General features: G+C 44.7%; 1 protein-coding gene across 2 annotated transcripts; it reads right to left on the bottom strand.

Annotated features, from left to right (window-relative positions):
- Nucleotides 1-433: 433 nt before the first annotated feature.
- On the bottom strand, nt 434-11,601 carry LOC116973798 (S-phase kinase-associated protein 1). Of its 2 annotated transcripts, none has more exons than XM_033022106.1 (6): nt 11,447-11,601; nt 9,550-9,649; nt 8,114-8,184; nt 5,644-5,787; nt 2,757-2,897; nt 434-2,046 (listed from the first exon to the last, which is right to left on the bottom strand). In XM_033022106.1, the coding sequence occupies exons 2-6, from the start codon at nt 9,644-9,646 to the stop codon at nt 2,011-2,013; spliced, it is 489 nt and encodes a 162-aa protein (XP_032877997.1). In that variant the 5' UTR covers nt 9,647-9,649; nt 11,447-11,601; the 3' UTR covers nt 434-2,010. The 2 variants fall into 2 exon arrangements, with proteins under 2 accessions (XP_032877997.1, XP_032877998.1); XM_033022107.1 differs by lacking the exon at nt 11,447-11,601 and adding an exon at nt 11,010-11,095.
- Nucleotides 11,602-22,875: the final 11,274 nt, after the last annotated feature.

Raw genomic sequence — 22,875 nt, 5'->3', positions numbered from 1 at the left:
AATCCCAAGGAAGATAATTTGAGAGACTTGCTTATAGAGACAGCAAATCTTAAATACTATTCCACTTGGTCACTCAATTCTGCTTGTGCTTCAGCCTGATAAATTTGAGCCAATCCTGTTTAGTACTTCTGAACCTAACCCTATACATCAACTTAATTTATTCCTATTGCCTTTGTTCAAAATTAACAATTGATCAAACATCACATTTGCTGAAAATTACCACTTTACACACATGATTTCTTACATAAACAGCTATTTCCCCTTATGCTGCAGAAACAAGCAAAGTTTCAAAAGGATTCATTTCTTGATAATACTTCAATAAAATCAACCGTTTAACTATATTCCAGGGAAAACAATCCTCCCTATTGAAAGGTTAATGCATACATGGAATGATACAAACTTCACAGGGGAAGATAGACAATCAATCATAAAGTCAGATTGTAGAATTAACTTTAATAGGTGCAAGAATAAAGCATTCTAGCATTAATATGGTCTTGAACCATATTGTATGGATCAATATAATATTTACATAATGGTGGCCAATAGTATTGCTTCAAGACAGCTAGAAAAAAATCTTAAAAGAGTTTAATTAGCCACAAGTTTTGTAGATTCAAGCAATTTACATGCTCCCAACTCAGATTTAAGATGTAATTATCTGTAAAGACTCGCTTGCTTTTAGGAATACAAATGATAAATGAAGTTAAAGTAAACTTGCTCTGATGATCAAAGGGAATACTTTGAAGAGGGTCACAATCTAGCATTGTTTGCAATGCAAAATCCATACATCAGTACTAAAAGCCACCCCCACCTTGACTGCAGCATTATCTCAATTTTATTCTTCAATGATTACCTATTGACTTTGCATTGCATCAAATACTTCTTTCCACTCAAATAATTTTAAAGGCTGGTTTGAGATTCTTCCTCAGATGTAAATAATATGAACCATAGTTCAAGCTATTTCCCATGTCCAGATGAGTCAATTTACTACATCAACAAATCTGGTTTAATCCATTCCCTTCGTCTTTACTGTGAAACTTTGACCAGGAAAGAGTATTCCAGACTTCTGTAGCTATTATCACTAGTGCTGTTAATCCCCGAATCACATAGCTTTTAGTCTAATGGAAATCATTTATGAAGAACAAATCCTAGAGTAACTTGTGTAACAAGCCATTAAGCACTCATCTACTTTCAGAAAAAATGCCACAAGTAATTTAATGAGGTTTCATTTTGAAAACAATAAACCACAAAATAAGCAATTGTATTCCATCGCATAACAAAAACTAGCAAATTTGACACTCCAACAGGACATTCAAAATAGTACAGCAGTACAGAGTTTCTCAGATTTACGGATTTTGACTGACAATGACTTAACACAAAGCATTTAAACATTCACATGGAACACAAGTCCCATTACTTCCTTCAATACTGGTCTTTAAACTAGTTCTACCTCAAGTCTTTTGTCTGCTTTTACATTTATGCCAACTGTGGACTATTTAGAAATTCTGGAAGAGAATGGTACCTAAAATTATCTAAAAAATTGGAATATATTTTGAAACATCTCTGGTATGATACCAAGTCTGAAGGTGTGTTGCATTTCATTCCATATGATAATATTGGCACAAAAAAAAATCCATACACCAGTAAGCACAAGTTGAACCACAAAAATGATTTGGGGATGATTTTAAAACAAAGTAGCCATTGAAAAAGTCACAGAAAAAAGGTAAACGTTAAATATAAATTAAAGTACTAAATCATTGCTGTCATACTGCCAAAGTTTTATACACCTTGCATTCCACTGATCAATAAAGTCAAAGTGGAGTAATAAATAGTCACTGCTCCACTTGCTAAGAGAAGGTTTCATGGAGCACACTGCAAGCTCAAATTATTACTAGTTACAAATGTTATGCATGGTTATCTTGTCACTATATTTAAAGGAATCACAGGCTGCTAGTGATATAATACATGGTGCAAGCAGAGATTTTTCACTGCGTTGCAGGATTCCTACTGGGGTCACTTCTCTTCGCACCATTGGTTCTCCTTCCGTACCTGAAAAAGAAGTACATTTATATCATCCTCCTGCACCCTTCTTCAGGTAAATGTTCCATCATCTTTCCACCATCCCTATAGCCCCATCCTTCATCTGACCACACGTTTGAATGTCACTGAGCATGCACAAGTGTATATACACAGGATGTGCAAGGAATAGTCAACCCAGTGAAAGGGGGCAGAAACAAAATTCATAAAAGGTTCTTCAAATTGTCAATTAAATAACACCAATTTAAATAAAAGTAACAAAAATGCATTGTACGCAAATTAGTCTGTCGTTACTCCACATGACGGCAAGATCATAAAAATTGCATAGTGACAAATTATTTGTAGCATGGGAGTGTTGACTTTGAGCTCTGTATGCTGTTGTAATACATTCTAATACAGAGGAAACTTCCCCATCAGACAATAACGGATTGAAATAAGTTCAATATTTCAAGTAACGTAATCAGCTTTGCTCCAGATGCCCATCTAACAAGAAATGGGCTAATTAAGGAGCTTTTGGCTCTTATGCTAGGCAAACCATGGCCAGGAATTGTTTAGAATAATCACATTATCCCCAGTATATATTTCAAGCAATGCGTCTAGGGAAGATGAGAAATGGATGATCCTTTCCTTTAAGAGAAGTCACCTTAAATGTGCCAAAACAAAAATTCAAAGAAAACTGCTTTGGGAATTTCAATGAATGCTCAAAGCTGATCTGACAGTACCTGTGCTTCCTCTTCCTCAGTAAAATCATTCTTGATATTGAAAGTTTTGCGAATTTCTTCCGGTGTTTTTCCTTTAATCATGTTGGCCACTGTTTTGCAAGTTACATCTAGTAGCCCTTTTATATCAAGGTAGTTTGCCGCCTATTAAAATACAAGATATTTAATACGTTAAAGAGGAATACAAAATTCAAGTCATGCACTGTAGAGTATTGGTTGTGTCATGGACTCAATCCAGAAAAGACCATGAATTGATGAATGCACATGTCCTACTCCATTCCCAGCTTTTTAGAGAACGAAGCAGATCGTGTCTGCATGCGAGAAAATACCGACATTTCAGAATAGACTGATGATGTATCATTTATCACTAATCGTGTATTGTCTTTCTGCTGACTGGTAATGAGCACGCAACAAGCGATTTTCACTGTACCTCAGTACACGTGACCATAAAGTAAACTAAAACTGATGGTCCAATTTCTCAAGCTTGATGTTTAATGCCATTAACAAGGCCCTGTCCCTGACCATCTATATCCAAGTGATTACCATTGCCCAGAAACTCAACTGTGATTAAAGAGGACAGAAGCACTATCAAGAGACAAGTGCCTCACCTCCTGACACCCCAAGGACTTCCCGTCATCTACACAGAATAAGCAAGAACTTACAGAATATAGACCATTTGTCTGGATTGGGTGCAGCTCCAACAATACTCAAGCAGATTGAGAACAAATAGTCCACCTGATTGATGCCCAGGCAACACCCAAACCATTGCAGCCACTGCTGAAGGAACGAGTGTGTAATGCACAAAATGCACAGCTCAAACAGCACTTCCTAATCTCCAACTTCTGCCAGAGGGCAAGAACTTCAAGCATGGTCATATCAACGTGTGGTATTTCCCCCAAGTCATGAATCTTCCCAACATGGAGATTCATTGCCATTCCTTCAACTCCCTCCCTAACATTTTACCCTCACCTGAAGTACTACAGCAGTTCAGGGCACAAGCTCACAGCATTCACTCAGGATTAATTAGGGCCAGAAAATGTGTGTCTTGGTCCTAAGCGAATGGAAAGTAAACCAAGAAACCACTGACCTTTCAAAATATCATTCATTAGTGACCTTTGAAAATGTGCCATCTATCAGGTCGATGTGCAACTCTTAATTGTCCTAAGACGATAAGACGTCAGAGTAGAATTATGCCATTCAGTTCAGAGGTCTACTCAGCCACTTAATGGTTGATCTTTTTTCCCCCACTTAACCCCATTCTCCCAGTAAACTTTGATCTTCCTAATTAAGAACCTATCAATCTCTGCTTTAAAGATACCCAATACCTTGGCCTCCACTGCCATTTGTGGCAATGAATTCCATTTACCACCCTCTGGCTAAAAAAAAAAATCCTCATCTCCATTCTAACGGTCTGAGACCGCTTTGGTTCAAGACTCTCCTTTCCACGTCCACTCAATCTAGTCTCTAACATGCCAGCAGGTAGGATCAATTAAACAGGAAAATCAGCATGAATAATACACCAAATTAGAGATCATAACTAGAAAGCAGGAGCAAGGAGCTGATGCACTTAGAAACATAGAAAATAGGTGCAGGAGTCGGCCATTTGGCCTTAAGCCAGCACCATCATTCAATATGATAATGGCTGATCATCCAAAACCCATTCCTGCTTTCTCTCCATATCCCTTGATTCTGTTAGTCCTGGGAGCTAAATCTAACTCTCTTGAAAACATCCAGTGAATTGGCCTCCACTGCCTTCTGTGTCAGAGAATTCCACCAATTTACAACCCTCTGGGTGAAAAGCTTTTCCTCATCTCAATCCTAAACGGCCTACCCCTTATTCTTAATCTGTGACCCCCGAGTCTGGACTCCCCCCCCCTCCCCCCAACATCAGGAACATCGGGAATATTTTTCCTGTATCTAGCCTGTCCACTCCCTTAAGATTTGTATACGTTTCGATAAGATTCCCACTCATCCTTCAAAATTCCAGTGAATAGAAGCCCAGTCGATCCATTCTTTCAATGGAAATTCCCCAAAGATGAAAGGAGGCATTTCCAATCGGAGTAATGTCATTACCCATCATAAAAATATGGCCATGCAGGATTCAGCTCCCCCAACATACAAATGGCTTATGGCTTATATGGAGGAGACTGTTGAAGGTCACCTAAAATTAAAGAATTCAATGTTCATACAATTGGGTTGTAAGCTATCATCAAACAGAATATGCAGTGCGATTCCTCTGGTTTACGATCACAATGGAGCCGGCCCACAACAGAAAGGCCAGTATGGGACTGGAAGGGGGAGTTAAAATGGTTGGCAACCAGGAGATGTAGTGGACTTCTGCGCACCGAGCACTTGTTCTACTCTTGATACCAGATGCAGTAGATAAGGTTATAGGGGGTGCACAAACACGCATTTTGACCCATTTGGTTTATGGCCAAAACATCGCTAGATGAGCCGCATAAACACATACTGGCCACAAAAACTGCACTCTACAAAAATGAACAATTACCCAACGCCCAAACCTTCCCTAGCTTGAGATGGGTACAAGTCATGGTGAAGAAATAATGTTCGCCTATCTTGAGGGCAACTAAAATGATTTATTCCATCCGGATTAGAGAGCAGCACCACACCCACCATTCATAACATTCACTTCCTTCACCTCCATTACCATGTGGTTATGATGTCTACCAACTGCAAGAGACTACACAGTAACTCGCCACTGATAACATCCTGCAGAGAATTATGGCCACTTACACACTGAAACACCACCACGCCCAAATTATTTAGTCAGAGCCTACTTACATAAAGCACTATATCATGGATCACAGTCAAAGAACAAGCTTCCAACAATTGCTTAAAGAAACTTCCAAAAATTGCAAGATATACTAACCAGAATTAATTCAAATAGAGTGCCCTGGTCAACTTTCAGAAACTCTTGATCCCACACAGGAATGTCATCAGTCCTTTTCTCTTTGTTTTCATCATCTTCTGGTGGTGGAGGATCATCCCGGTGATGTGTGCACCACTGGATAACCTGCGTACATAAACAATAGAGTCTGAAGAAGGGTTTCGGCCCGAAACGTCGCCTATTTCCTTCGCTCCATAGATGCTGCTGCACCCGCTGAGTTTCCCCAGCAATTTTGTGTACCTTACATAAACAATGGGTCAGTTGAATGTCTGTCAGCGTCTGTACACTTCAGTCAAAACGGCACACACTTAGCTAACAGAACTTGTGTAAGAAGGAAGTGCGGGAGCTGGTTTAAACCAAAGATAGACACAAAAGCTAGAGTAACTCAGCAGGACAGGCAGCATCTCTGGAGGGAAGGAATGGGTGACGTTTTAGGTTGAGAAGAATGGTCTCTAACCAAAATGTCACCCATTCCTTCTCTCCAGATGCTGCCTATCCTACTGAGTTACTCCAGTTTTTTGTATCTATCTTTAGTTATCAGAACTGCTTAGCCAACTGGGTCAACTGTATGTCCAAGAAAATGTATTTCTTCAGCAGCTTTTATCACTTTAGAAAGTCATTGCAGCTACCGTATTTCCCGGCAAAGAAGACGCACCCCCATTTTGAGTTGCTACATTTTGAAAAAAGGCTGGCGGGACACAGAATTTCTCACGCTCAAAAAAAAAAAAAAATAAAGCAACAATTCAATTTGCATAAGGCTTCCAGATCTCCTCCATTCTGAATGACTGAATGGGTGGGGGTGGTGACAGCAGGTGGATAGTAGGAAAAACAGGGCACACCAGGACAAGTTGAATCAGTTGTGATCTTATTGAATGACAATACTAGTTCAAGCGACCAATTGAGGTTACTCGCGCTGACACAGGAGTAAGCTCCACCGCCCGCTGTCCTGTTATCCATCGCCCGCTGACCCACTCCGCTCTTGATCTTTGCTCTTGAGCTGGTTCACTAACCGTCCGGTCTCCGAGCCAGGTCAAAAATAGGAGTATGAGAATTTCAAAACTAATACCAACTGCTTTTGTGTGCATCTGTTGACAAGGCAGCAACATTCTTATTCTCTCTGTTCTTCTCAATTGACCGACAACCGCCACACACCTCCCAAGCATGTCCCCATACAGATTTACATTGAAAGACACGGACCGGGCAGCGAATGCCATGCAGTGTCACCCAGCGCTGCAAGTGAGGCCATGTCATGCTCCCGGTGGCAGTCGGAAATGAAGAATTTGCAGGAAGCGGCTGACAAGAGCGAGACTGTCGAGCGACAAGAGAGAGGTGTTCACACGAGAGCACTGCCAGAGGCGAGCGGGCCGGCAGATGGCGCTGAGGTGGCAGCTAGTTTCACTGTCTGGTCCTATCGGCCGCTCGCAGCCACCCGATTTACTTCCTTCCCTGGCCACAATGCGGTGGCTCCGCCGCCCGGAGCGCCGCGGCAGTGGTGAGTGAGTTGCTCTTGCCCTCCCCGCAACTTTACCCCTGGCGGCCCAGCCAATTTGTGCAGCCCAGGCCGTGCTAACCCTGGCCAGACTCCTCACACGCTGTGAAAGGAACTCTCCCCCCCCCCCCAGCGCCGCTGTCCCTTTGCAGCCGCTTCCCATCAGCTGCCAGCAATGAAGGATAGACTTGGCTATACCTTAGTACAGCAACATCGTTCTTGATGTTGCTGTACTGAGGGATAGCCAAGTCTATCTTTCTTGGCTAACAACTTAACCTTCGGCCTCCAAGACGCAGGTAAATTTTCGTGCCTTATTTTTGGGTAAAAGAATAGCGTCTTCATTGGTAATTCATACGGTAATTATTTTTGGGGCAGCAGTGGTACAGCTGCCGTCTCACAGCACCAAAGACCTGGGTTTGATCTTGGCCTAGGATGCTGTCTGTGTGGAGTTTGTAAATGCACGTGTTTCCTCCCACTTCCAAAAGACGTGTGGGTTTGTAGATTAATTTGCCTCTAAAATTATCCCCAGTGTGTAGGGAGTCGGATAACAAAGCATTAGTGTGACTCAGTGGTCTGAAGACCCCGTTTCCAAGCTGTATCTTTCAACCAATCAATGTAGTTACTATTACGATGAAGGAACACATTGTACACAACATGGCAGCATAGAATTAACACAACAGCTTTCACCGCGTTATCTATGAAACTGTCAGGATACCCGAAATAACTCTTTGGGGGTGGCAAAGGTGCCCTGGATTTTTTACATCAGCCTCAAGCACCATGCTGGATTGAAAGATATTATCGCCAACAGTACACACTTAACAGATAGCCTGAATTGGGTGTTCAAATCTCTGCAGCGAGGTTTGAACTCAACCTCCCAAGGATGACACTCATCAACCTAATTGAATGGTTGTACAGGAACTGTACATCACCAGAAATTTTAGAGAAAACATGTTGCCATCTTACCTTTTTCAGTATAGCAGCATTCACATTTGGTAGTGGAACTGGATCATCATCACCATCATCCATTCCTAGATCTGGGATATGGAACAAAGCAGATGGCAATTCAATCATTCATAGTGATGCAAAAATCAGAAATGTGTAGTTCTAGTCCAGCAGAATTTTACAATAAAAACAGAAAATGTTCAGCATCACAGGAATGGAATAGAATCTGAAATTCTCAGTGGCTCTGAGACACTTGATCAGGTACATGGATAAGAAAGTTTTAGATGGATACAAGCCAAATGCAGATAGGTGGGACTAGTGTAGATGGGACATGTTGGTCAGCGAGTTGGGCATTTTGGTGAGCATGGATGATATTGGGCTGAAGTGCCCCTTTCTGTGCTGTATGGTTCTACGATATTACCAGGCACACTGCATATTACTGGCATCCACTCTCAAGGTTTCAAGGTCAGTTTATTGTCACATTATCAATTTAGGTACACTCTTAAGCTTTTGTGGATTTTTTCCACTGCAACTGACTAGACAATTGCCAATGTTAAAATAGTATTGTTTTCAGGTTAGGTTTTGTTGTATGTGTCCTGTATGTGTCGCCAATTCTCTCCCTACACTTTCAGAACCACTTACTACTATTAACGACCAGTTCCTACTATCTGATTTTTCAAAAAAAATTAAAGATTCCTATTTCAGAAAGGTTGTTGCCAGTTTATTTACTGCGCAGTCACGTTATCACTGGATAGCTGCCACATCTATCAATAGTCTCCCGCTTTGGCATTGCGGTCTGTTAATCCCCTGCTGCGTTCAGCATTGTTTCAGCGGCAGTAAGCACATTCTGTCAACTCATGGCACAGTGTGCAGAAAGATTAGCATTTGGTATGGGGAAAAAAATCATAAACAGAACAAAATACAGTCAAGCAGGGGCTGGTTGATGTATAGACATTTTTCATTATAGTTAAATATTGGTAAAACGATAACTGCCTGTAGACCCACCTAAGAAAACAAAGTAAATCCTTTCTGGTACTATGTCTACGAAGAAGGAAACAATTTATCTTTGACTTGGTAATGATAACTGTGCATCTGTGTTACTGAGAAAATGGGGGGGGATTAACCTCAGGCATACAAAACTAGACTGCAAGAGATCTGCTTATTTATTATGCATATTAAGAATCACTGGGAAGATTCTAGAATCTGTTATTCAAAAAATTCAAACTTAGTCCTGATAATAAAACACAAACAATTCAAATTCCAGCTAAGAAGAACCAATTCTTCATTAGAAAACAATTATGCAATTACCTTGCAATACATACTGAATGGCAAAACAGTCACTGTAAATCTGAACACTTAAGCCTTCACCCAAATTTTGCACAACAGTAGCAGGTAAACATTTAATGCATGAAATCCAGCCAGTTAGATAATTAAAAATATTATTTCAGAGCTTATACCTTCCAACATAGTCTTGATAGTGATGGATTGTTTTGCTATTTCTACGTCGACCTCAAAGATCTCTCCATCTGAACTCTGCAGTTTAATGGCTGGCATTTTCTAAAAAGAAAGACAAATATTAATACTGAAGTATCTGTAGATTGCTGATATTAAACCAAGTTCAAAGCTCCACATTCATAGCACCCTTGCAGCTCATATTATATATTTCATAACCTGAAGGGTCCCATCCTGAAATATCACATATCCATTCCCTCCACAGATGCTGCTTGATCTGCTGAGTTACTCCAGCACTCTGTTTTGCTCAAAATACCAGCATTTGTAGTTGCATGCGTCTCCATTATCCTTCATCCTTACTATCCAGGGATTGGCCTTACCTTGCCATCCCCAGCAATATCTAACTTCCATCCCCCAATTTAATCCTTCAAATCATTATGTCAAGGCTAGAGTCCAACTTCACCTCTGCTTCTACTAGTGCCTCAACTCTCAGTGGCTTACTTTTCATTCTACACCCCTCCCTAGTTCCTCTTTCCTTTAAGTAACCGTATATCTTCAACCAGGAACACAAGACTTTATAAATAGCAATAAATATTTAAAGCATGCTAAAAGCATCCAGATAAATATTTTTTTAAATGGTAAACTTTTGCTCTCAACACAAATAGAAAATGTAAGCCAAAATTACATTTTAATTTTCAAAGCAAATGTTTTACAACAATTGTCATTAGTAAATGCAGCTCGGCCAGGAGATTATACCAAAATAAGACAGCTACCCAGAGTGAATGACAGTTAAAGTACATGTGGAGGCAGGGCGAGGGTTGATGCTGCTGCAAACATTGGGCTTTGCCCCTGGAGCTACAACACTGAGAACAAAATGTTGTACTCCATACCTTTCCCCCTCACTTCCTATTGTACTTGAGTTCGGGTTGATTGTATTTTTGTAGAGTATTATCTAATAGTATGTAAAACAAGACTTTTTACTATAGCTCTGTACACGTGACAATAATAAACCTAAACCTGTCGCATGTAAGTATTGCCAACCTCCACCGCCACAATACGCTGCAGAAACTACGGGTGGGGGGGCGGATGTATTAAACCCTTTCCTCGAAAAAATACACAAAATGCTGGAGTAACTCAGCCCGTCTAGAGAACATGTAGAGGCGACGGTCCAGATCTTGAGACAAGCAGTTTCTTGTGTCTACATTACACTCGTCCCTCTGCTCCATTGCATTAGCGATGCAGCACGCCGGCCCCGCGCGGGCCAAGAGCATGGAACGCGGCGCGGGCGGTTTCCACGGTTACCGGCAATCAGCTCGCGTCCGCTGGTCAACCGACCAGGCCCACGTTGCTGCTGTTGCTGCTGCAAGTGTACACTCGTTGTATTGACACCGCTACTACACTGACTCCGCTGCAGCACAACCCACTACACTGACCCCGCTGCTGCACACCCACTGACTGCACTGACCGCGCCGCTACTGTTGTACACTCCAGCCGCACTGTTGTTGTTGTTATTGATGTTGTTGTTGAACTCTTGTTGTTGTTATCCCCGTCGTTCTGCCGCCGCTGCCCCGCGCTATTTATAACCCGCTCCCCCCCGCCGCCGCCGTGACGTCACAGGCCTTGCTGCGCAACGCCAGGACCCCAGAGAGGCCGCCGCCGCGATGCCTACTTGTCAATAAATGTTCCATTAAAACCAAAGGCGCCCCTTATCGCCTTGTTTCAGGCGACGGTAAATCGCACACATTTCTTCGTTAAAAACGCCGAATATTTTTTCTGAGAACAGAGCAGAGTGGAGGGCGTTGGCATCGGTAAACCTGTTCGCCAAACACAGCGGGGACGACGCGGGCATGGATCTCATTTATAAAACTCGGGCGGCAGTGTCGAGTGGCAGAGCATATTTACCTCAGCTGTGAAGCGCCGGTCGCAATGTCTCCCTCGGAAAGGGTCGGGGACGCGGAGAGATGTCCAACACGTCCGTGGGCGGCGCAGCTCGCCGAAGAACGAGGGGGACAGGAAGATGGGGTCACGTGACCGCTCAGCGCCTTCTGGGAGTTGTAGTTCAGTGGAGATGGGAGAGGAAGTGGAGCCGACGAAAGAATCACGTGACCGCCCGGCGCCGCGTTACCCTCTGGGAGTTGTAGTTCAACTTGAACAAGCGCGCCGACGGCCCCCATGATGGCGACACAAGGAACTGCAGATGCTGGAGTCCTGAGCGAAAGATAAAGTACTGGAGGAACTCAGCGGGTCAGGCAGCATCTGTGGAGGGAATGGATAGGAGATGTTTAGGTTCAGGATCCTTCTTCGAACTGATTGTAGTAGAGAGGATAAAGCTGGAAAGGAAAAGGATTTGAGTATAGGAGCAGGGAGGTTCTACTGCAGTTGTACAGGGTCTTGGTGAGACCACACCTGGAGTATTGTGTACAGTTTTGGTCTCCTAATCTGAGGAAAGACATTCTTGCCATAGAGGGAGTACAGAGAAGGTTCACCAGACTGATTCCTGGGAAGTCAGGACTTTCATATGAAGAAAGACTGGATAGACTCGGTTTGTACCCGCTAGAATTTAGAAGATTGAGGGGGTATCTTATAGAAACTTACAAAATTCTTAAGGGGTTGGACAGGCTAGATGCAGGAAGATTGTTCCCAATGTTGGGGAAGTCCAGAACAAGGGGTCACAGTTTAAGGATAAAGGGGGGTTCTTTTAGGACCGAGATGAGGAAAACATTTTTCACACAGAGAGTGGTGAATCTCTGGAATTTTCTGCCACAGAATGTAGTTGAGGCTAGTTAATTGGCTATATTTAAGAGGGAGTTAGATGTGGCCCTTGAGGCTAAAGGGATCAGGGGGTATGGAGAGAAGGCAGGTACAGGATACTGAGTTGGATGATCAGCCATGATCATATTGAATGACGGTGCAGGCTCGAAGGGCCGAATGGCCTACTCCTGCATCTATTTTCTATGTTTCTATGGAAGAGGGGTGTGGGCAGGACAAAGTCTGACAAGGGATAGGAACTGCAGGTGAGGGGGAGGGTGGATTGGCAGATGGCGGTCAAAGGGGTTGTCTCCTTGCAGTCTAGACATCTGAAGGGTATAAAATCACGAGGGGAGTAGATAGGGTGAATTTGCAGTCATTTACCCAGAGAAAACTGGAAGGGAGTGAGGGCAGGACAAGTGATAATGTAGAAATAAGGAACAGCAGAAGCTAGTTAATACATAAAAGGATACAAAGAGCTGGAGTAACCTGCTGAGTTACTCCAGCACTTTGTGTCTTTTCTGGCAAGTGATAGGTGGGTATAGGTTAGAGGGAGGTTGATTGTGTGATGGGTGGATAAAGGCGAGAGGTGGAGAAATAGGAATCTGAGTGGAGAAATTGGAGTGTAGGAATCTGAAGGGTCAGAGGTGTATAAACACCTGAGGGGAATAGATTGGGTGAAGGCAGTCTTTTATCCAGGGTAGGGTAAACCCTCAAGTCAAGAGAGTTGACATATATACCAAAAATAGAAAAGTGAAAATCTTACTAGCAGTGCATAACAAGACTGTATATATCAATACTCATAGATACATAATAAAGAAAAAAATCAACAAATTAAAAAGTCCTTGGTTGCAACGAAGAGTAAATGTACAGTGGAATAAGTGTTTGTCGTGTTCAAGAACCTGATGATTGTTGGGAAGTAGCTGTTCCTGAACCTGGATATCATGGTTTTCAGACTCTTATACCTTCTTCCCGAGGGCGGGAATTAAATGATAGTGTAGCCTGAGTCGTGCAGGTCCTCGATGATGCTGGCTGCCTTTTGATGGTCGGAGGTCAGTACTCAGGCAGCGTCCACCACACCTTGTAATCTTCTTTATTTCTGGGCGTTCAAATTGCTGAACCAGACTGGAAGCAACAAATCAATATGCCCTCTACCGTACATCTGTAGTAATTCAAGAGTGTATTCGTCAACATACCGAAACTCCTGATCTTTTAAGGAAGCAGAGGCATTGATGGGCTTTATTTATGATTGCATCAATGGGCTTGACCCAGAACAGTTCTTCAGAGATATGCACACCGAGGATCTTGAAGTTGTGGACTCTACCACCAACCCATTGATGATGAAAGGTTAGTGGATCCTTGTCCTCCCTTTTCTAAAGGCAACAATCAGCTCCTTGGTCTTTCTGACTTTGAGAGCAAGGTTGTTATTTTGTAACCATTCAATCAGACGATCAATTACCTGTAACCCCTTCTTTTCCCCCCTCCTCTTCCCCTCTGCCCCTCTCTCTCTCTCCCTGCCCCTCTCTCTCTCTCTCTCTCTCTCTCTCTCTGCCCCCCTCTCTCTCTCTCTGCCCCCCTCTCTCTCTCTGCCCCTCTCTCTCCCCCTCTCTCTCTGCCCCTCTCTCTCTGCCCCTCTCTCTCTCTGCCCCCTATCTCTCTCTCTCTCTCTCTCTCTCTGCCTCTCTCTCTCTGCCCCTCTCTCCCTCTCTGTGTCTCTACCCATCTCTGTGTCTCTGCCCACTCTCTCTCTACTGCCCCCCTCCCTCTCCCTCTCTAGACGCGCCTGTGAGTTGGGGGCTATGCATGAGTGGATAGGGCGGGGATGGGGTAAAAGGAACGAATGAATAATATTAATATAATATCAAAGGGGGTGGTTAGTGTGTGTGAGGAGCAGTTAGTGTGTGTGTGACGCCACAGGCTGCACCCCAACCCTGCAACCGTGCGTTGAGGGGACGGGACCCAACGGGTCCCACTTGATCTAGAGGGCAGAGAGAGAGGGGAGGGGCAGAGAGGGAGAGGGGGGGCAGAGAGAGATAGAAAGAGAGAGGGGGGGGGGGAGGCAGAGAGAGAGAGAGGGGCAGAGAGAGTGAGGGACAAAGAGAGGGGCAGAGAGAGAGGGGGCAGAGAGAGGGGTAGAGAGAGAGAAGGGGCAGAAAGAGAGAGAGGGGGGAAGGCAGAGGGGGAAAGGAAGAGGGTGGGGGGAGGGGGAAGAAGGGAGGGGGGGGAAGAGAATGAGGGGAAAGGGGGGGGAGGAAGAGGGGAAAAGGGGGCAGAGAAGCTCTCGGGAGTTGTTGGGAAACCCAAGCCGAGGTGCGAGCGTTCGTCGACCAAAGCTCTTGGGAATTCGACAGGGCGACTTTCGAACAACGGGGGGAGGAGGGAGGGGTGGGAGGTGTCTCGGTCGCAGCGCGAGCAGACGGCAGATCCATTGTCACATCATTAGCAGGGGGAAAACAGGCGTTTTGAATAGAAAGTTGGATCGGATTTGTGAACATTTTTATTAATTACTGAAGAAATAAAGCAGGAAATTTTCAGCACACACATGCACACGCATCTCTCTCTCTCTCTCTCTCTCTCTCTCTCTGTCTCTGTCTCTCTGTCTGTCACTCTCAATTCAATTTTCAATTTCAATTTAAAAACTTTATTGGCATGATAAAAAAACATTGTTATATTGCCAAAGTATAAAACATGACATACATATTTGAAATGCATAAGTATAAATACAAGTATACAGTGCATGGATAGATATGTCCCTGTACATAAACTTGCAATAGGCCGATAGCCCTTTATTGATTTCTACACGTTCTTGTAGCTGTAAGCAGTACAACACAATAGCAAGCTTAGCAATTCAGTATTAATTTCTTAGTGTTAGTTAATGTCGATTAGTGTGTGCGTATATATGTGCATGTTGGTCATTCACCGTCTCTCTGTCTCCTTTTCTGTCTGTCTTTCTCTGTCTGTCTCCATGGCTGTCCGAAGGGGGGGTGCGTTGGGTGCGACCGCACCCCCCTTTTTTTCCCCCTTCCTCGCCTCCCCCCGCCGCCGGGGCCCAAGCCATCTTCCCCCCACACCACCCCTGCTGGGCCCACGCCACCCCCGCTAGGCTCATGCCACCCCCGCTGGGCTCATTCCACCCCCGCTGGGCTCACGCCACCCCCGCTGGGCTCACGCCACCCCCGCTGGGCCCACGCCACCCCCGCTGGGCCCACGCCACCCCCGCTGGGCCCACGCCACCCCTGCTGACCCCTGCTGGGTCCACGCCACCCTCGCTGACCTCTGCTGGGCCCACGCCACCCCCTCTGGGTCCACGCCACTCCTGCTGACCCCTGCTGGGTCTACGCTACCCCCGCTGTGCCCACGCCACCCCTGCTGGGCCCACGTCACCCCAGCTGACCCCTGCTGGGTCCACGCCACCCTCGCTGACCCACGCTGGGCACACGCCACCCCCGCTGGGACCACGCCACCCCCACTGAGGGGATTATATTGAGTGAGATTGCAAAATTAAGGTAGGTTTTACAGCTATTATATTTTCTCCTCCATATGAATAATATTAAACAATATCAAATAATATCAAACAATTGGAACTGCTTTCTTTTCCTTGATAACAATACTGAAAAAATGAATTCCATAGTTTGTGACATAAATACACATTTTAATGGGATCATTATATACAGATGTAACATTTCCATTTTGAGATCGGGGGGAGGGGGGGGGGGGGGGGGCTGGGGCAAATGTGCGTCAAGCCGATAGCCTAATCGTTAAAGAGTTAAAAGTTTGCCTAATCGATAAAGAGCTGAGAAGAGGAATCAGAGCTGTCAAGGAAAGGTACTCTGAGAAGTTGAGGAGCAAGTTCTCAGCTAGTGACACTTCTTCAGTTTGGAAGGGCATGCAAGAAATCACCAGCTATAAGAACAAACCCCCCCCCCCCCCCCACTCTTTGGACAATCGTCAGCTGACGAACGACCTGAATGAGTTTTACTGCAGGCTTGAAAATCAGAAACGTTACCCTGGTACCCCTTCCCCAACAAACACAGCCAGACCCCAGTCTGCAAAGAATGGACCCTGCACCCTCTCCTTCCCATTCACCACTTCACACCTACTTAAGGCAAGACTCCAGCATGAAAAGAGTGGACCCTTTCCCACCCCAACCAACACTTCACACCCACTCACAGCCTGACCTCAGTCTGCAAAGAATGGGCCCTTCTACACCCACCCCACTCCAATCACCACTTCACACCCAATGACTGCCCCTCCACAGACACCTCTGTCAAGCTTCTCAAGTTTGCGGATGACACCACCCTGATTGGACTGATCCAGGATGGGGATCTCTGTACTCTTTTCAGTTTCACATTTTCCTATAACATGGCGCCCAGAACTGAACACAATATTCTAAATGCGGTCTCACCAACGTCTTATACAACTGCAACATGACTTCCCAACTTCTTATACAACTGCAACATGACTTCCCTCTGACTGATGAGGGCCAAAGTGCCAAAATACTTTTTGACCACCTGATATACCTGCGACACGACCTTCAAAGAACCATGCAACCATCAACTATTCCTCTGCCCACCTGGCTAATTGATCCAGATTTTGCTGCAATCTTTCACAACCATCTTCACTATCTGCAAAACCACTCACTTCTGTATCATCAGCAAACTTGCTAATCTTGCCCTGTTCTGTGACGTTTCACAGAGTGCTGGAGTAACTCACCGGGTCAGGCTGAGTATAGAAGTTGGGAGGTCATGTTGCAGTTGCATAAGAAGTTGGTGAGACCGCATTCAGAGTATTGTGTTCAGTTCTGGGCACCATGTTATAGGAAAGATGTCATCAAACTGGAAAGGGTACAGTGAAGATTTACGAGGATGTTGCCAGCACTAGAGGGCCAGAGCTATAGGGAGAGGTTGAGTAGGCTGGGACTCTATTTCATGGAGCATAGGAGGATGAGGGATGATCTAATAGAGGTGTATAAAATCATGATTTGAATAGATATGGTTGAGTCTTTTGCCCAGAGTAAGTGAATCGAGGAGCAGAGGACATAAGTTTAAGGTGAAGGGCAAAAGATTTAATAGGAATCTGTGGGGTATGTTTTTCACACAAAGGGTGGTAGGTGTATGGAACAAGCTGCCAGAGGAGGTAGTTGAGGCAGGGACTATCGCAACATTTAAGAAACAGTTAGACAGGTACATGGATAGGACAGGTTCAGAGGGATCTGGATCAAACGTGGGCAGGTGGGACTAGTGCAGATGGGACATGCTGGGCCGAAGGGCCTGTTTCCACACTGTATCACTCTATGACTCTATCTTCCCCTCTCAAACCCATTCTCCTGCCTTCTCCCATTAACTCTGACACCCGTATCAATCAAGAATCTATCAATCTCCTCCTGAAAAATGTCCATTGACTTGACCTCCACAGCTGTCTGTGGCAATGAATTCCACAGTTCACCACCCTCTAACTTAAGAAATTCCTGCTCATCTCCTTCCTAAAGGAATGTCTTTTAATTCTGAGGCTGTGGCCACTGGTCCTAGACTCTCCCACTAGTGGAAACATCCTCTCCAAATCCATTCCATCCAAGTTTTTACCAGGCTGGGACAGACGGCAACAGCTTCACACCGGGTCCCAAAGCTTGTGTCCTGTCCTGCATCACCCAAGACAGCAGAGATGTTATAGGAGAGGGCAAGCACCGTAACAAAGCAGCTCACGATGGTTTGGGTAACATTCAGGAATGTCTATGCATGGCACATCATGAATATTACTGAAGAACGGTCTTGACCCGAACTATAATCTATACATTTTCTCCAGAGATGCTGCCTGACCCACTGAGTTACTCTAGCACTCTGTGACATATCACCTATCCATGTTCTCCACAGATGCTGCCTGACTCAGAGTTACTCCAGCACTCTGTGATATGTTACCTATCCATGTTCTCCACAGATGCTGCCTGACTCGCTGAGTTACTCCAGCATTCTGTGAAACGTCGCCTATTTATATTCTCTGCAGATGCTGCCTGACCCACTGAGTTACTCCAGCACTTTGTGACTATTTTCCCTTCACCAATCTTCCCCCTCCTTTCCTATCTTCCTTTCCACCCATAAACCTCTCTCTGTCTGTCTCTCTCTCTGTCTGTCTCTCTCTGTGTCTGTCTCTCTCTGTGTCTGTTTCTCTCTCTGTCTGTCTCTCTCTCTGTCTGTTTCTCTCTCTCTCTCTCTCTCCCTGTCTCTCTCCCTGTCTCTCTCTCTCTCTGTCTGTCTCTCTCTCTCTCTCTCTCTCTCTCTGTATGACTGTCTCTCTCTCTCTTTGTCTGTCTGTCTGTCTCTCTCTTTGTCTGTCTGTCTGTCTCTCTCTCTGTCTGTCTCTCTCTGCCTGTCTCTCTCTCTGCCTGTCTCTCTCTCTGCCTGTCTCTCTCTCTGCCTGTCTCTCTCTCTCTGTCTGTGTCTCTCTCATTGTCTGTATCTCTCTGTGTCTCTTTCCGTCTCTCTCTCCCTGTCTCTTTCTATATCTCTCTCTCCCTGTCTCTTTCTATATCTCTCTCTGGAAGGCCGCCGCCCCCAGACCTCGCTGCGGGTTCCGCGCCGCGGTCATTTCAAATGCCGCACTCCGGGAAGACTTTCAGTTATGCATGCGGCATTTAAAAATAACAGAAAGTCAGTCAGTGAGTTTTTGAGGCTCCCGTCATGAGCCGTGGGAGGGGGAGGGAGGAGCCCTGTCTGTGTCCGTGTCTGTGTCCAGCGTGCATTTATCGGGGACAGCGAGTTTTAAAAAATGTAAATGAGATCCCGCTGGTTGCCTCTTCCCCCTCCCCCGGCTCCGTAAATGAAAGGGCATTTATGAAACCTCTCCCATTCCACCCCCTCCCACCCCCACAATGAAAACCACTTTTTCTTTTGGTGGGGGGGCGGTGACAGCGCTCACCTCCCATCCCACCACCACCAACCACCCCACCCCCACCATGAAAATCTCAAATTTTATAATTGAACGGGCAGTTTATGTAAATTAGATCCCATTGTGACATCATATGCTGCTAAGGGCAAGTTGGGGCGCTGTTTAAATTGTTTTTAAGTTTTAAATGTCAATCTGAACATCAATACAAACCACCACATGACAATTGTGAGTAAGGTGGTGCAAAAATTGTAGCTCTAGCGTGTACCATTTTGGCGTAATTTGATGACATCACCAAATCAGAGATCGCAGACACGCAATCACACATGCACACATCGAAACAAACAAGATGAGAGTTAGTCCCCCTGCCCATGTTAGGCCCATATCCCTGTATACCTTTCCTGGCCACGAACCTGTCCAAATGACTTTTTAAAGGTGTTATGTTTTATTTCATAAGTAGTGGTGATAATATTGGTCATTTTGGGTACCTGACAAAATTGAGGATTTCTGCTTTTGTAAAGCCTGCTTGCCATCTTTTGCAAAAGCTGCAAAGTCCATGAGGATCATGGCTCCAGAGTGTCTGTGGCCTGGGACGAGGTTGAATAAAGGTTGATGTCCTTTTATTGTTAATATGTATGAGAAGGAGCTAGGTCCTGCTGCAAATGCATGCTTAGGATTGGTTGGGAAATGATGGGTTATAAAAATGTTGCTAACTATGTTGCATGGTCTTTGCGCTGTTACTCGTGATTGGTCAAGGAGAGGGGCCTTGTCCAAATTGTTTACTTTACCTGGTAGAATGTTTCTTTGCTTAATGGAACGTTTCTCACTAATGGCCGGTTCTCACGGTGCGACCTGACGCAAGATGTCACCAGAGTGAAGTGGTCGTGGTCCAGCACGAGTTCCGCATGATATAACGGGGGGAAGAGTTCCCACGGTACTCGGCAATTCTGTCATTTGTGCGAGTGACTTGTCCGTCTCCCGATCTTTCCCGTTAATCGTGAATGAACATCGTGGACTGTAGTGTAGTTAATCACGTGGCACAAATTATGTCACTTTTTTTCACACACTATATAAATATCCTCCGTTCGTAGAATTGGCTCATTTGCAGACATGCCTATACAAAGTTGGTTCGAGTACAGGCTGGTTGTTATTTTCATTGACGCGCTGTATGCATTAGCGCAACATGTGCATCGAAAACGCTTGCGTGAAGGCAGAAGGGTGAGATTAATTAAAAAGAGAATTAAGAGGAAGTCTCACTGGGTTAAGCCCATGTTTCAACGGAGACCTCAATTTGGACAATATGAGCAACTGCTTAATGTGCTGTGCGAAGAGGATAAAAGTGCATTCAAAAACTTTGTCAGAATTTCACCCGAGCTCTTTAATGAGTTAAAGAATAATTTGGGACCTCTGCTGAAGAAGACTGACACTGTAATGAGAAAGGCACTGGAACCAGGGTTGCGCATAGCAATCACCCTCCGCTACTTGGCCTCAGGCGATTCTTATAAAAGTCTATCTTACAATTTTCTTGTCGCCACCAACAGCATCTGTGATATTGTCCGAGAAACCTGTGAGGCGATCATCCAATTTTATTCAGCTGAAGTGATGGAATGCCCCAGTACACCAGATGCGTGGAAGAGAGTTGCACTGGGGTTTGAAAACAGGTAGAACTTTGCTCACACATGTGGGGCTTTGGATGGCAAGCATGTGGCAATTCGTAAACCACCCGGAGGTGGCTCAAATTATTTCAATTACAAGAAATTCCACTCAATGGTACTCATGGCGGTGGTTGATTATAACTACAACTTCCTGTATGTGGATGTGGGCACACCTGGAAGTGTTGGTGATGGCCGGATTTGGAAAGAAACCTGGCTTGGAAAGAAAATGGAACAGCAGGCATGCCTGATCCAGAACCTCTGTCAGGAGAAGACAGCCCGGACATCCCATATGCAATGGTTGCTGATGAAGCTTTTGCACTACAGCCCTGGATTATGAAGCCATATCCACAGAGGAATCTAACTAGGGAACAGGATCTTCAATTACAGGCTGTCAAGGGCCAGGAGGGTAGTAGAAAATTCTTTTGGCATCTTGGCAAACAGATTTAGATGCTTGCTCAAGACAATGGAGCAGAGGCCCAAGAATGTGGAGAGTATAGTATATGCAGCATGTGTTCTGCACAACCTGATCTGAATGAGAGGTGCAGCTGCTGGATCAGCAACATCCATCCAGGACGGTGATATAGTGGACAGTGACACAGGGGAAGTAACACTAGGTGCTTGGAGAAGTGGTGCGAACAAGTTGAAAATGGTCTCACTGCAGCGTTTGAAAGGTGACTCGGGCACATCCAGTGTGAAAGAGCAAAGAGACCATCTCTGCGCTTACTACAATTCACAATTGGGGAGTGTGCCGTGGCAGGACAGCTATATTGATGGGTAGCCGACCACAGGAACACTACTGCATGTTATAAGCTGACTTCCTAGTGTTGTCCTCTGAAAAGTGCTTCCTATAAGATGTTCGTCCGCAAAACCTGCCGTTTAGAACATTGCATTGTCCCTTTAAATGCCTGAGTTCACGCTTGTAGCGGAGGTTGATGGATATAATGTGTTTTAAATAATCACGCGTGCCTCATTTGTTGTATTTCGTGTTTGCGAGGCCCTTTTACAGACAAATGTTTTGTGATGCATCTCCTCTCTATATGTGACAGAATTCGTCTTCTTATATTGTCAAATAGGAATAAAGACTTTGTATCACATTTACCGTGCTGATTGTCTTATTTCATTTTCTACCAAGAGGTGAAGAACACGTTTAAATAGCTGAACATTTCAGGGTCCTGCACACTCAAAAATGTAAATGAGTGAAAATGTGATTATATCACCTCCGTTAAGGTATTTTGTGTTTCAGCATGAGAGGGATTATAACATTAGAGACATTCATCTTGTAGTGATGTATTAATGACGATTTGCAGACATCAAGCTGATAGTAAAAAATAAATGTATTTAGCAGTGAGGTAAACAAGCAATGACAATCAAAATGCTGAGGTAAAAGCTTTATCACACTTCAGGATATAATAAAATGTGGAGCCACCAACAGAAAAAAAAAATGCACAAGAGTAAAGGATCACCCTCTCCCTGCTCCAAGGAGCCCACAGGCAGTGGTATCTCTGGCATCTCCTCTTGCCTCTCCACCTGTCTCTCTTGCTGAGTCTCCTCATTTACCTGCATGGCTAAAAACTTTCTGACTTTCTTTGACCCCTTTCTTTGCGCTTTTCTGAGAGGCATCTCTGCAAGTCTTACTGTGAAAAAGATTCTCAAACAATGACAATTAGGTGGGACGTCCTCGATGGACACATGGTCCATTGGCGATATTGAGACCACCTTTTTTACTCACCTTATGTCCCCTCTGTCAAGTTTACCGTTCGCAGGAGTTTCCACGGTACCCGCAAGAGTCATTACGGATATCGCACGGATATCGCACTGGCATCTGCGTTCATACAATGTTGCAACGCTCACCAAAAAGTGCTCAAGTCACTCTTGGAGAAATTTTTAAAAATTTGAGTTTTCTCCCGACCTTACAAAGTTACACGACTACCTGCCGTTAGCGCCACGGAGGTCCTCGGTGGTCCACGAATGCCGTACTGTTATCGCAGGAGGTTCCCATGATATTAAACTCTTGTTAAGTCTTGCGTCAGGTCGCACCGTGAGAAAGCC

Source organism: Amblyraja radiata, chromosome 1 (genome assembly GCF_010909765.2).
Source record: "Amblyraja radiata isolate CabotCenter1 chromosome 1, sAmbRad1.1.pri, whole genome shotgun sequence".
NCBI lineage: Eukaryota > Metazoa > Chordata > Chondrichthyes > Rajiformes > Rajidae > Amblyraja > Amblyraja radiata.
This window is presented reverse-complemented; position numbering and strand designations above follow the sequence as displayed.